Source organism: Euleptes europaea, chromosome 10 (assembly GCF_029931775.1).
Source record: "Euleptes europaea isolate rEulEur1 chromosome 10, rEulEur1.hap1, whole genome shotgun sequence".
NCBI classification, from domain to species: Eukaryota; Metazoa; Chordata; class Lepidosauria; order Squamata; family Sphaerodactylidae; genus Euleptes; species Euleptes europaea.
In genome coordinates, this window is record NC_079321.1 from 77,506,761 (window position 1) to 77,522,354 (window position 15,594).

Sequence of the window (15,594 nt, forward strand, 5' to 3'; positions counted from 1 at the left end):
GCATCCTGAACCGTTCCCTGAAATACCGGTGATGGTTGTGGGGGAGGAACATTTTGAGATCGCAAAGGTCTTGGACTCGCGTATCCGTCATGGGTCTCTCCAATATCTAGTTCATTGGAAACATTTCGGTTCCGCTCACGATGAGTGGGTATTCGCATGTGATGTGTCTGCACCCCATTTGATCCACCAATTCCATGCTGCCTACCCTCACAAACCAGCGCTCCTGGATGGAACTGCGGGGGGGGGGGCTAAAGGAGGGCAGGCCTGCTTTCCTTTGCTCTTAGCAGTCTGTCAGACTGAGAATGTTTTGGTTTCAAGGCCTCTCAAGGTCGTGCCTGCTAACTGTTGAATTCATGTTCCAGTGCTATCTCCCGTGGGAACGGCTCCTCGTTGGGAGGGGGGTTACCGTGACCCGTTGTGACTCATGCTTTCCAATATAGGCCTTGTACTGTGCTACCCGTTCCCAGTCGTGCCAATTTACCTGTTAGCTCTGTAAACCTGTAGGTTTTCCAATAAATCAACTCTCTTTTGGACTCCTCGTCTACGGATGTTGTTTGTGGGATTACCACGGGGACAAGTGCTTACAGCATGTGTATGCCAGCTGCGGATAACTTTTGAATGGAAAGCTTCCAGAAGGGATGACTCTCTTCCCCCTCCATCAGTTTCCCGCTTCAGCCAACAGCTCTTCCCGCCAGAACGGTCACAGGACAGGGTGGTGGTGGTGGATTGGCCATCCCTCATTTCTCTCTTTGCCGCTGTGGAGAGAGGACACGTAGGTTGCTTCGGCTTCCATTTCGGCTGTATTCATTGTTCTTGGGACGCAATTATGGCACTTTTCAAAAATTGTTCCTTCTGTGGAATGAAAACGTCCCAAAATAATGAGCACCGCAAGTGTTTGTACTGTCTGGGAGAAGGACATGTTACAGGCTCTTGCCCGGCCTGTAACTTGTTCACGCCAAGAGCTAAACAAGATCGAGACGCTAGACTGAAGGCCTTCTTGTACAAAAAGTCCCTTAAGCTGGATAAACCTATGGACTTCTTCTGAGTCAAAGAAAGGTAAAATACCAGGCAAACGGGCAGCTACTCACGCAACCACCAAGGGGCCCAAGAAGAAACCTGCTTTCCTGGTTCTGATGGTTCCAAGCAAACCCTGAAAGTCAAGGTTGATTGCCTTGGTGCCATACACCTTCGGTTCTGAAAGAAAATTACTGGGGCAGTGCTGCGCATCAGCTCTCTAAGTCACCTTCTCCTAAGGCGAGCTTGTCTGTGACAAAACAATAATCAGAACCGAGACATCGGTTACCTCGCCACCATGCCCCATCCTTGTCACTCTCCACACATGTTGACCTCAGCTAGAGTTCGAAGGGAGAGGAAGTCCCATACCCCCTCACCCCCTCGGTGATGCATTTCTCTTCGCTGGAACATGACAGTATTCATATTGATATTCCATCCAGTTCCAGGTCAGTGACTTCGATTCGGCACTTGAGACCGTGGACAGAATCTCACCACCACTGGGGATTGAAAGAAAAAACCTTCTCGCCCCATCGGAGCTGGTCACCCCGGCACCATGATAGGTATCCTGTCCATCGACACTGAGACATGCGGCGCAAAACCATTTTACCCCTGTTGCTCACCACTGAGGGAGGTTCGATGCAGAGAGGCTTCTCCTTCCTCAGAACACCCTGCTCCTAGTACTGACATTCTTCTTCATCTGACAGGAACTGAGGTTCCCGGTTCCGAGACACACCAACTCATTGGTACCAAGACTACTCTCCACATAATGAGGCATCCCAAAGGGACCAAACCTGAGACCAACGTTCGAAACCAGTGTTGACAAGAGTCTCACTGTAGGACACCACCGGACACCAGGCAGGTGTTTACACTTGACCTGGACTATGGGTCAGATTCCCGGGAAAGATCAGACAAGGATTCAGACACCACATCCCTGCTTTCCCTGGACAACATAGTAGGGGACCCCTCACCAGTGTCATCTACTGAGGATATTTGGGCCTACAACAAACAGTTCGCATGGTCACCGCCATTGGTTTGGTGGTGACCCCAATAGAGCCTGAGGAACAGGATTATGTAATGGACGTCCTCCACTCTAAGGAGGTGACCCCGATCCACTTACTGATAGTAAAGGGCATCTGGAAGATTGCCTCAGCCAACTGGGCCAAACCCTTGACCTATCTACAGGTTCCACGCAAGGTCAACAATTTGTACAGGGTACAGGATGTGGATACTGAGTTTTTGTACCAGCATCCCCAGAATAACTCGGTAGTGGCGGAAACCCTTCCTGCTAAGGGTAAACCAGGCCCCCACTCTGCGCCCCTGGATAAGGAAGGGAGGAAGTTGGACCTCCTAGAGTGCAGGATTTATTCAGTAGAGTCACTTGGGGTTTGGATTGTCAGTCACAGTGCGCTGATGGCTAGGTACCAGATGCTCATGAGGGAGCAGTTCCATCAATTCATAGAGCATCTCCCTCTGGAGAAACTGTTGGTGGGACATGAGATGCAATCAGAAGGATACCACCTGGGTTCCCACCAACTTTATGCTGTTTGTCATATAGCTGAAGTGGCCAGCAAAGCGATGGCCTCTAGCATATTACTGAGCAGGCATTCGTGACTCAGGGCATCTAATCTGCCTCAGGAGGCTAAATCTAGATTGGAATATATGGCCTTTGATGGCCATGCCGTCGTCCATGAGTCAATGAAAGACTTTCTGTCTAAGTTCAAGAAAGATTGTGTGATGGCAAAGTTCCTGGGTGTAAAGGCTCAACTTGCCTCAACTGGTCGGAAGCAAAAATTTAGACTACCACAAAGGATACCATTACCAGTCGGGCCAGTATCCATATCAGTTGCAGAAATCGTACTACCCCCAACAGGACCAGAAAAAGTTCAACCCTAGGGGTAGAAATAAGAAATCTGATCATCCTTCCCCTACCAGGGGTGTGGGCAAGAAACCACAGGCATGACTAGGCACCATTCCATCTGGGGCCAAACCTATGTTCCTTGACAGGTTATCCATGTTTCATCTGAATGGCTTCTATGCAGTCCCAGGATAAGATTTGTCAGCTTCTAGCAAAATCGAAAGTGAGAGTGCTCCCCCTCCCCTCGGGGCATGCAGCCTTCCCGCCCAACAGTCACATGACCCAGGGGGAGGGAGCACTCTCCCCTCCAGTTCTCTTTCTGCTGCCACGGAGAGAGAACGTGTCTTTAGCTTCTCTTCATTATGGAGTCTATGAAGGCTCCTCTCTTTTGAAATAATTAAGTCCGATTGTCACAGAAAAACTGCCTTCCTCATGTAAGAGCTGTGCTGGATCGCTCAGAGGGCATTGAAGACTCGGACTGATCACTTTTACATGGAGTCCTCGGCAAGGTTACCTCCACCTTGAGAAAATTCCCCGTTCGGAAACTTGGACAAGTCATCTGAGTTTTCTTTTCCCCGTCACTCGGAACTCGGAGTCACCTCAGCGCCTACCCGAATTGTCCATCGATACCGAGCGATGACGTCTACGGAGATTGAGGATACGTCTCATGATTCCCTGGCTAACCCCTCTGCCTGTTCAGAGCTGGTCCCAGGATGCCCTGGTAATCCCCTCTGCTCCTGTTCCGAGCGGGTCCCAGGATGAGCAACTCTGCACTCAATTCCTTTTGCAGCCGCATAAGGGTGTTGCTATTCTGACTCCGGACATTCAGAGCCTATGGCCTCCTGGAACCCACGACCTCTTGGTGACCCTCTCGGCGCCCACGGCCTCTCGGAGTCTACGGCCTCTCGACACCCACGTTCCTCGGCGCCCATGGCCTCTTGACGTCCTTTTTGGAGCCAACGGCCCCTCGGAACCCACGTCCTCTCGACGCCCACGGCCTCTCGGAGCCGACGGCCTCGGCGCCCACGGCCTCTCGGAGCCGACGGCCTCTCGGAGCCGACGGCCTCGGCACCAACGGCTTCTCGGAGCCCACGGCCCCTCGGAGCCCACGGCCTCTCGGTGCTCACGGTCCTCAGCGCCCACGGCCTCTCGACGTGCTTCTCGGAGCCAATGGTCCCTCGGAGCCGACAGCCTCTCGACGCCCACAGCCTCTCGAAGCTGACGGCCTCTTGGCGCCGACAGCCCCTCGGAGCCGACGGCCTCACCGCCCACAGCCTCTCGAAGCCGACGTCCTCGGCACCCATGGCCTCTTGGAGCCGACGGCCTTCTCGACGCCCACGGCCCCTCGGAGCCGACAGCCTCTCGACGCCTACGGCCTCCCGGAACTGACAACCTCTCGGCGCCGACGGCCCCTCGGAGCCGACGGCCTCTCGCCGCTCACGGTCTCTTGGAGCCGATGTCCTTCTCGCTGCCCACGACCTCTCAGCCGACGTTCTCTAGGCGTCCACGGCCCCTCAGCGTCGATGCCCCCTCGGCGCCGATGGCCTTCTCGGCACTCATGGCCTCTCAAAGCCGACAGCCTCTCGGCGCCAACAGCCTCTCGGAGCCGACAACCTTCTTGGCGCCCATGGCCCCTCGGAGCTGACGGCCTCTCGGAGCTGACGTCCTTCTCGGCGCTCACGGTCTCTCGGAGCCAATGGCCTCTCAGCGCCCATGGCCTCTCAAAGCCGACGGCCTCTCGCCGTCCATGGCCTCTCGGAGCCGATGGCCTTTTGGCGCCCATGGCCTCTCGGAGCCGATGGCCTCTCGGCGCCCACGGCTCTCGGCGCCCACAACTCTCGGCACCCACGGTCTCTTGGCGCCCATAGTCTCTTGATGACCTTCTCGACACCCATGGCTTTTCGACGCCTCTTTCGGCGCCCACGGATTCTCGGAGCCTACGGATTCTCGGAGCCTACGGCTTCTCGGCACCCTCGGCGTCTATGCTTTCGGCGATTACGCTGTCAGAGCCTAAGTTCTTGGCGCCTACGTTGCTGAGGCAAAGACTTCCCCTGGGGACTCTTCCAACCAAGGTCTCCTTCTACATTAAAGGATATGGTCCATTCTGAGTCCAATGCAATGGCTACTCAGGTCTCTGACCTGGAATTCCACACATTGCAACCCTCACCTGTGGACATTGCAGGAAATACTAAATCTCATCCCCTTCAGGGGATGTGAGATTATATGTAGAACTAATCAGCCTAGCTAAGGTTCTTATATATAAATTCTCTCCCTGACATCTCGGACAACAACCATCATGGGTACATGGCGGTCCTCAGAGGCAGGTCCGGTGGCCCTTCCAATGGTTACAAGCATTTGGAGGTCGTCATTTCTAAGCCAATTTCTGGCTCCCTCTTCGCCAGAAGAGTTGACAGCCTTTACAGATCCGCTGTGAGGACGGTTATTTTCCGTACCATTAGCCTGTACCAAACTCTATGGTGGTCAACGCCCTGTCGGGCAAATATGGATCATATTCACATTCCTTGCCCCTAACCGGGGGGGGGGGGGACGCAGGCTGGATGCTTTACACAGGAATGTTTATACTTCCAGTGCCACTGGTTTTCACATTTCTATTTCATGGCAATTATGGCCAGATACTAATATGCCCCATGTGGTGGAATTTCATCCCAAATTAATATCCTACTGGAGGATCAACGGCCATCATAATAAATGGCTCAGAGCATAAACATGACCCTCGACAGTTAGCACTTTGTTGCAGCGTGTCACGTTGCGGACCCTTCCAGCAAGGTCAGGGCCTCGTCCATAGTCCTTTGGAAGCAGACATGACTTAACCAATCCACCCTTGTGTATGACAATCGGCTGTGTATCTAGCACCTCACCCTTGAGGGCGCCTACGTCGCGTGTTGGGAACCCACCCTTTGAGGGCAGTTCACTTTCAGCGATTAAACGATGCCTTCTTGATCGTCTCAAGAAGGATAACCGCTATGTCCTTGGGCATTGCTCCACTGTGCCAGCTTACAGCCAACACACTTTGGTAGCTAGTCTCAAACATCTCACCTATACAGGTACCAGGGTACCTTCCACCCCAATCTCATTTCTGCTCAGCAGGATAGGGAGTTTTTTTGGGCTCTCCTAGACACAGCAAGGGTCCTAGCCCATCTCTCGAGCCCAACCAGGCATCACTAGACACTCAAGTGCGTTTCACAGACCGGTTGTCTGATTGTTACAGTATATGATGTCCATCATGGATGATAATTGGATTCTCAAAATGATAAGCACGGATGCTTTATTGAGTTCGAGATGCTGCTTCCCTACCTCTTTCCGGCTTGCTCTACGTCGCCGGCTCCCGCCCACAGGAACTTCCATGGAAAAGGGCCATCCGGGTGTTCCCCTCTGAGGATTGGATCTATGGGTACTATTCCTGTTTCTACCTAGTTAACACAGAGAGGGGGAGTTCCCCTCTCTAGACCTGGGGATTGGATGACATAGTCAAGTTCCACAAATTCATATGTTGCTTATATGTTAAATACCCAATGTCCTGCCACTCCCAAATGAGCGCATTTGCCGTTGGGCTGGCGTGATGCATATTTCACATTGCAATCCTCAAAGACTGCGGGCTCTGTCACGTTTTCTCTGCAAGGGCAGGGACTGTGGATATGCAGTTTGCCCCCGGTCGTGCTGCGGCACCTCGCACCTTCATGTCGTGCTTATCTATAGCACTTACACACATGAACCTGCAGGGAAGTGTCATTCTCCATACCTATATGACTGGCCGATAGTCGGTTACTCAGAGCCTGCCTTTCCTTGTCAGGCGGAGGTTCTTAATTTCCGTCCTAACCGACCTGGTCTCCTGGTCAACTATAAAAGTCTCTGTTGACCTCTTCTAAGGTCATAGATTCATGGTATCCACCTGCACTTGGCCACAGCTAGAGCTTACCTTCTAATACAGGAAATGCGCTCCAATTGTCAGTTAGTTAATCTGTTCTAGGAAAGGTTCCAAACGACTACTAAATTCATTTCTTGAAGCTCATGGCTTTCTCCACAACCCTGACGATTGTCACAAGCTCGCTATAGACGCTCGTTGTCTCCATTATCTAGTTCTAATCTGGGGCACCACACAAATGTATTTCTGTGACTCAGCACAATTCAGTATTTCCTCATGGTGCTCCCGAGCGGGGGTGAACCTACATACCATGGGGTATGCTTCCAAGTACTTGGCCGTCCGCCCCTTTTTTTTTCCCTTGCTGACCAAGGTTCTGGTCAAGATCTGGTCAGAAAAGATAAATGGCGTCCTGATGGCACCATCTGGCCCAGGAGATCCCAGTCCACGATTCTAATGCCCCTGACTCAAGGGAGTACTGTTCCTCCCCAAGTTTTTTCTCACATTCCTTCCAGAATTAAGCTGGCAGCATGGAGAATTCTATGTAATGTATAGTCAGATAGGGTGACTCAGGTGCTGATGCACCCCATTAAGTTGTCCATGAGGTGTTTTTTATGAGGACTAACGGAGACATTTGTCTCTGTGGGCTACTGGCAATGGTTTGTTCAGAGCTACTTCTTTCCTGTTGTCAATTTTGGCTACCTCGACTACAATTCGGCCCTTCATGCTGAGTTGCACTCTCTTTCTGTGTTCTTTTTTCACACCAGACTTACAGAACCTTTTTTACAGGGACATATCAACCACTATCCCAGGGTATCTCCACCTGTTCCTCAGTGGAGCTTTCCCTTCATGTTGTCCCGCCTCATGAAACACTGTTGAGCCTTTGGCCACGTTGGGCCTTTCTTTGCTATACATATGAGACTGTCTGTCTGGTCACAATCACATCGGCCAGTCATGTCAGAGATTTAGTGGCTCTTTGTCGTTCCTCACCGTTTACTAACTTTCACGCTGTTAAGTGGTGTTGAAACCCGAGCTTTCTTCTACACAAGGTATCGTTTTAACAGTGTTATTGCCGACCTCTTCTTCCGATGCGGAGAGGGCTCGATACTTTTAATGTATGGAGGGCCCTCCCTTCTTATCACAAAGAACCTTGTTTGCAGGAAAAACATTAATATGTCATTGCTGTCACGACCACCGTAAGGGTCACCGAGCCTCCCAGTAGACCCTGTCCAGGTGAATTACCTCAACCATTAACTGTCTTATGAGAGAGCATGCGTGGATGGCCTGGACATGATCTTGGCTCACTCCACAAGAGCTTACGCTGCCTCCGTCGTCTTTTCGTCTAATATTGACCTCTGAGACATCTGCTCAGCGCTGTCATCGTCGACCCCTTCTACTTTCATTAAGAACTATGCAGTCGACGTGGATTCATCTAGTGGGGCAGTAGTGGGACATGCCGTATACGGTCATTGTTTCAGTGATTGTCCCACACCCACTGTCCTGGTAAGCGAGCTCGCTACTCTCCCAATGTGGGACTGCATAGAAGCCATTCAGATGAAAACAGTTTCACTTACCTGTAACTGTTGTTCATCTGATGGAACTTCTATGCAGTAACACATTCCCTCCTTCCCCGCTGTGGGACCTCTACGCAATCATATGGTTATTGGTTCCATGGCGGCAGGTTGGAGAACTGGAGAGGAGAGTGCTCCCTCCCCCTGGGTCATGTGACCGTTGGGCGGGAAGGCTGCATGCCCCGAGGGGAGGGGAAACACTCTCACTTTCGATTTTGCTAGAAGCTGACAAATTTTATCCGTAGCTGGCCTGCGCCTGCGCAGTCCCAATGTGTTACTGCATAGAAGTTCCATCAGATGAACAACAGTTACAGGTAAGTAAAACTCTGGGTTTTTTTTATGTTTGGTGTCGGATTTCCAATTATGGTTGGGGTTTTTTTCAATAATAAAAAATGGTTATTTGTTGGAATGGTCTCACATCCCTCCTTCTGGACCACCTCCAGGTTTCCCAACCACAAGTCCTCTGGAACTGATTCAAGAGGTTTCACAATTACTCCTCAAGGAAGCAATTTCAAAGGTTCCAGATCACATGGTCAATTATGGGTTTTATTCTAGATATTTCCTAGTTGATAAAAAAGCGGAGGCAAATGGCCTATTTTGGCTCTCCAAGCCTTCAATAAATTTATTCACGTACGTTCTTTCAGAATGGTGTCCATCTCGGAGATAGCTTCCTTGTTGACTCCAGAGATGTACTTTGCCATCCTTGACTCAAAAATGCCTACTTTCATGTCTCTATCCACCCATCATGCAGGAAATATCTACGGTTTACCTGTGAGGACTCACATTACCAATACAATGTGTTACCCTTCAGTTTAACTACTGCCTCCGGGGTGTGTCTAAATGGGTTGGAGCTGTAGTGGGTTATTTGGCGACTCAAGGGATGAAAATCTTCCTGTACTTAGATGATTGGCTGCAGGTGGATTCTTCCCTAGAAGGCCTAGTAGATAGTGTGGCAACCACTATTACTTTACTCAATGATTTAGGCTTAGTTGTCAACCTTGAAAAATTGAAACTCAAACCAGTTCAGGAGATTGAGTTTATTGGGACTGTGTTGGACTCATGGGTGGGCCGGGAGAACATCAGGACCTTTGAAGGACTATTGAATCCTTGTAGTAATTTTGATATTAGTATTGGCTGATGAAGCTAAATTATTAGTGAAAGTGCAAGATTAGTTCGGAAAGAGCGTTTCCAATTCATCTCCTCCCAATGGCGGGCTGTTGCCTGCCCATTTCTCTCCCTCCCAACATTGTTTTGGGCTCTTAAGTTGCCTACCGGCTGTGGCAGGGCTTCACCATTTCCTGTACTCACGCCCCCCCGCCAGGAAGTTTGATTTACAGCAGCTGATCTCCATTTAGTTTACACACACCCATTATTTTTGCCGCTTTCTCTTTAGCAACCAGGTGATCGCGTGCGCAGCTTCATTCTGGCTCTGATCAGCGTACTCTATCATCATTACCATCTGAGACCAACCAGCTTTTTATCTTGATTGAGCAATTGCCTGCAGGGCTCTACTATCTCCCGTACTCCCGCACTTCCGCCGGGAAGCTTGATTTACAGCAGTGGATTGCCGTTTATTTACATACTCCCATTGTTCTTGCTGCTGTTTCCTAGCAGCTTGGCGATTATGCACGTAGCTTGACTCCCAGTGAGCGCTGTCTTTACTGACATCTGAGATTTACCAGCTCCTTATTACCAATGAGCAATTGCACACGCAGTCCGACAATTCTCTTGGGTATGCTGGTAATATGTGTGTGGGGCTTGGAGCCCTCCTTTGCGCCCCCTATGGGCGACTTCCCAATGGTTCGCTGTTCTAACGGAGTTTCCTCGGCCTCAGACCACTCGTTCGGAGACTCGGAACTATCGTCTCCGTCGGATTCAGCCAGGGTTGTGGGCTACACAGAGATTGCCCTCCCCCAACTCTATCCTCCTCGGCCTCCACTCTCTTCTGTCTTTTATAGGGGCCGCTCCCCTTCAAGCCCCACCCCCAAACTACATAAGGACTGGGCCGGGATTTCCTGTAACCCTGCCCGTCTCCCTCTGCCTTGCCCCCTTCCGGGTTGGGCTCGCCCACCACTCAGCTGGCCAGTGAGCCGCGAGGAAGGAGCCGGCCTGGGGCTCTGCCCTCCGGACGTTCCTTCCTGGCCCTTCTCTGGCTGTTCCGGGTGCCTGGGAGAGGTCACTCGCTGCGCTCCCCTCCCGACCGGGCTGCCTGCGGGGAAGAGAGGATGCGGTGGTAAGCTGTCAGTCAGCCCCCCGCTCCTCCCAGCTCTCACGCCACACGCTCCGCTCTCGCTCTCCGCCGGCGATGACCGCGTCAGGGCCCCTTTCGCCTCCCCCCACCAGACGCCGAGGGTGAATGAGTAAATGAAGCGGGTGGGAGAGGGACCGCGACGTCAGCGTGGGTGGGCGTCGCTGGCATTGCGGGACGTGTTTAAGCTTTTAGCATCTCCAAAGTTTTCATCATCTAACTTCCGCACAGGAATTTACAGCCTCCGGGCTCTTGCCCACTTTCCAGCAGTCTTTCTGTTTGATTCACTGATGCTGTCCCGCGACTGCCCCCACTCATTTTTTGACTGTTTAGGTTTTGGTGCTTGTGATGTGGGAAGTGCATGTTGTCACACTGTGTTGCCTTTGGAATGTGAGTCAATCTTTCTATGTATATAGGAGTGTTTTTGTATTAGATAATCACATTTGTTATATGAATTGTATACTATATGATTTTTGAAGTGAGTGATTGTAATCACATATAAATAAGCATTGATTATTTCTTCTATTCAGTGAGCCCCGTGCTGTGTGTGTTTTTTCTTGTTCTAACACTTTGATCAAGGTTCATCTGGCTGCCTGGTCCCCTTTTCAATACGGCATCAATTTGGCTTCAGTTTTTTATAATCCCATTTCCAAGAAATTTCTGAAAGGGCTCAATCATCCATTCCCCCCTAGTTAAGTTACCTATTCCCCAGTGGAGTCTTTTGGTGCTAGGATGTATGATGGGAAAACCATTTGAACCTTACGCTACATGTGATCTGGCACAATTGTCTTATAAGGTCGCTTTTCTAGTGGCCATCACATCAGCTAGGAGGATCAGTGATCTTGTGCCATGACCTTCCATTTACTAAATTCACCCTGATAAGGTGGTTCTTCGCACTAGCTTCCAACATTGACCTAAGGTTGTGTCGAACATCCATACATTACAGGATTTAACCCTACCCACCTTTTCCCCAACCCAGAGTCAGTTGATGGTAAAGGCTAAATTCTTTAAATGTAAAGAGAGCTTTATTGATCCCAACAGAAGTTGGTTTCAGGTAGCCGGCTCAAGGTTGACTCAGCCTTCCATCCTTCTGAGGTCGGTAAAATGAGTACTCAGCTTGTTGGGGGTAAAGGGAAGATGACAGGGGAAGGCACTGGCAAACCACCCCAGAAAACAAAGTCTGCCTAGTAAACACCGGGATGTGACATCACCCCATGGGTCAGGAATGACCCAGTGCTTGCACAGGGGACCTTTACCTTTTAATTAAAAGTCTGTGTAGAAAGCTGTGTTTTAGCCTGACACCTAAAATAAATTAAAGTAGGTGGCAGGCAAGCCTCAAGGGGGAGGACGTTCCAAAGGTGAGGTGACCTCACAGAAAATGCCCTGTCTGTAGTCGCTGCTTGCTTCACCTGTGAAGGAGGAGCACAGAGAGCAGTACTAGAAAGGCAGATCTTAAGTGACAGGCTGGCTGGTATCAGAGGAGGTACCCTGGCCCCAAGCCATTTAGGGCCTTAAAGGTAAGAACCAGTGCTTTGAATTGGCCTGGAAACAGATGCATTGCTAGTGTGGATCTTTCAGCACAGGGGTAATATGATCCCTGACAGTAGCCTGGCCACTGTATTTTGGACCAACTGAAGTTTCCAAACTATTCAAAGGGAAGCCCAAGTTAGAGCAGCTTATAGTACTCTAACTTAGATGTGATCAGAGCATGGACCACTGTGGCTAGATTTCACTATTCAAGCAACAGCTGTAGCTGGCAAATCAGCCTGAGCTGATAAAAGGTGCTATGAAGAAGACATGAGCCTCTAACCGTAGGCCAGGATCTAGTGGCACCTCCAAGTTTTGAGCCTGCTGCTTCAGGGAGAGTGCAACCCTCCCCCAGGACAGGCAGGCTCTGCAATCCCCAAACAACTTGTCCATTGACCAATGGCACCTCAGTCTTGTCTATATTGAGCTTCAGTTTATCCATCCCATTACCTTCTTCAAGTACCTATTCAAGACTTCCATGGACCCACATGGCTTATCTGTTAAAGAGAAATAGTTCTGGGTGTCATCGGCATATGGGTGGCAATTCACTCCCAATCCCTGGATGACCTCTGCCAGTGGTTTTATGTAGATGTTAAATGTGTGTGTGTGTTAAGTGCCGTCAAGTCGCTTCCGACTCATGGCGACCCTATGAATGAAAGTCCTCCAAAATGTCCTGTCTTTGACAGCCTATCTTTGACGGATGTTAAATAGCATGGAGATGGAGTGCTGCAGGATCCCGTAGCATAAATGTCATAGGGTCAAGTAGCAGTTCTCTAGCGCAACCTTCTGGAATCATTTAGTGAAGTAAGAGTGGAACCATTGAAGCATGGCGCCCCTTACTCCCAGCCTAGCCAGCCTCTCCAAAAGGAGACCATGGTCAATAGTATCAAAAGCTTCTGAGAGGTCCTGCAGAATCAACAGGGATGCATTCCCCCAGTCACTCTCCTGGCGAAGGCAAGTCAACCAAGGCTGTTTCCATCAAAAAATGGTATTGCTGTTCGGTAATTATTGATGAAAATGTTTACATTATTGATACTTCTTATTATAATTTTATTATATTTTAGGTTTTTCGTGAACCACCCTAAAGTGAATTATAAATGTTGCACTTAAAATCAGTAACAGCAAACCATGTATATATCAGTAAAAATGTTAATAAGAAAAATATTAATAAAAATATTAATAAGAAAAACACCTACAATATAAGTAATACAAAACTGATAAAAACCAAAACTAACTGACTGGGTAAACAGGCTGGACTTTGCTTACCATCTAAAAAGTAACCAAGATGGCAGTAGACAAGGCTATATTCAGAAGGAGTTGCACTGCTAGGAAGGGAAGCTAGTGTTTACAACTTTTGTATAAATGTAACATGTGCCTATAGCTTTTCCTAGGGGAAAAACAGATGTATCTTTTTACCTCTCATAATGTTTGTATAGGTCTGTTGGAGTTAGTTGAAGCTTTAGAACAAGGAGGGTGTCCTACCTCAGGATGCAAAGGAGTTGGACATACAAAAAGAGCCAAGCACATGGGCCACCACAGGTATGTCTTGCCTGTTACTATTGTAGGAGTAGCTGAAGATACCTAATTAGGATGCTTCATGTATTTGGTTTAATCACAGTTTATGAGACATAAATTTGGGCCAGGAGGAAGAAACCAACCTGGCAGCTGCTCATTTAAGTTGCCATGGTGAGCATTTAGCTATATTTATATTTTAAACTACGTTGTATGACAACCGTTTTGCAGGCAATACTGTCTTTGATGGATCATTGGTCTGGTTCAGTATAAGGCATATTCTTGTGTTCTTGTGACTCACAAATTTGTGTTGCCAGTGAACACAACTGTGTTGCTTCAACTTTGTATATATGTGTGTATTTGGAATTCTCTACAAATAAACATCCACAGTTGAAAGTACAGTGCTTTCTATTTGTTTAGTTGATACTGGCATGCACACTTTGAATGATTTAATTAAGTTATATTTATGAAATGCAAATAGTTTTATTAAGTTTTAAAAAAAACCGTGATGTTGCAACAAAATTTCCTTTCTCTTCCTTTATTAGGCCCCCTTTTAGAGGTAAGAATAGGTTTTAATGAAACAGAGTAAATTTTCTCCTCAATGCCCCAACAGAGATAATAAAACAAGTGGCCAGGTTTTGCAGATGGGTTCATCATCAGAAAGGCCAATTGAGTCATACTTTTACCCCTGAGCAGGATAGGGCCTTATGGTCTTAATAGGCAGTCCTTTTAAAATCAATATCTGTTTGTTTGTTAAGAAGTGTGTGAATTTTAAATAATAGTGGATTTGTACATTTTATATGGGGAAAACTAAAAGTTGTAGAGTTTTAAAGTTTGTGTTGAACTGGTATTTTGACCACAATCAATGATTTTGATTTGATTTGAATGTAATATCAGCCCATTCCACAAAGAAATATTTAGACTGCATTCCTTAGATGTGTGCTTTTTACAACTCAAAACACATTTTAGTAACAATCTGATATCAAAGGCACAAGGTCCATTTGGAATACATCTTTAAATACCTACTTGGGCTGATTTAAAATAGTTCTAAATATTGTCGAAGGCTTTCACAGTCAGAGTTCATTGGTTCTTGTAGGTTATCCGGGCTGTGTGACCGTGGTCTTGGTATTTTCTTTCCTGATGTTTCGCCAGCAGTTGTGGCAGGCATCTTCAGAGGAGAGACACTGCCCTTCAGTGTTACTCCTCTGAAGATGCCTGCCACAGCTGCTGGCGAAACGTCAGGAAAGAAAATACCAAGACCACGGTCACACAGCCCGGATAACCTACAAGAACCAATAAAATAGTTCTATTTGTTAATTTATATTTATGTCTGCATAATATGTTTTACTAGACCACTGAAGAAGGCCTGGGGGCTGAAATGTATTTGGCACGTGGTTTATATTATCAACCCTATATTTGTTGCCAAAATGGCTTGTTTTTAATACATGCATGAACACTTTTTAATAAATATACTTATTTGTTTAATTGAATTTTTTTTCACCCAACCTTTTGGGTACCCAACTTTGTTTTTAGGTTGTGTCATTTTCCTTTCTGTTTTGTCCAGTTGTATTTGCTGATGTTTCATCTTCATTTCACTTTCATTTAGTTCATTTTTACATAATCCAGTGCTATTAAAGTCTTCAATTGGGAACTACAATTTAAATAGCACCCAAGAAAAAAACACTAATATATCAGGAGCCTCTGATATGGTGCTGTTGGGAAGAGATTTTAATGCAAGGATAGGTTCAAATGGTAGAGCTGATTTGGACAATTGTGCGTCTATCCCCTTAGAACAAAATGCGGCTGGGGATCCCTTCTCAGTCCCCCACCTATTTAAGGACCTTAAAGTAAATATTGGCGGTCAGTACTTGATTAAATTGGTGAGGAGTTTTGCCTTTTTTATATTGAACGGATCCACATCAGGGGATTACCCAGGTGAATTTACGTATATTGCTGGCTCTAGGTGTTGTACCATAGATTACTTGAT

General features: G+C 48.1%; 1 protein-coding gene across 1 annotated transcript in view; it reads left to right on the forward strand.

The window, feature by feature from the left end:
- The window catches only part of L3MBTL3 (L3MBTL histone methyl-lysine binding protein 3), a 137,474-nt gene that overhangs the window by 67,294 nt on the left and 54,586 nt on the right, over positions 1–15,594 (forward strand). The window contains exon 15 of the mRNA XM_056856280.1: positions 13,532–13,634. Coding sequence (XP_056712258.1) covers positions 13,532–13,634 — 103 coding nt within the window. The remainder of the gene's footprint in view (positions 1–13,531; positions 13,635–15,594) is intronic.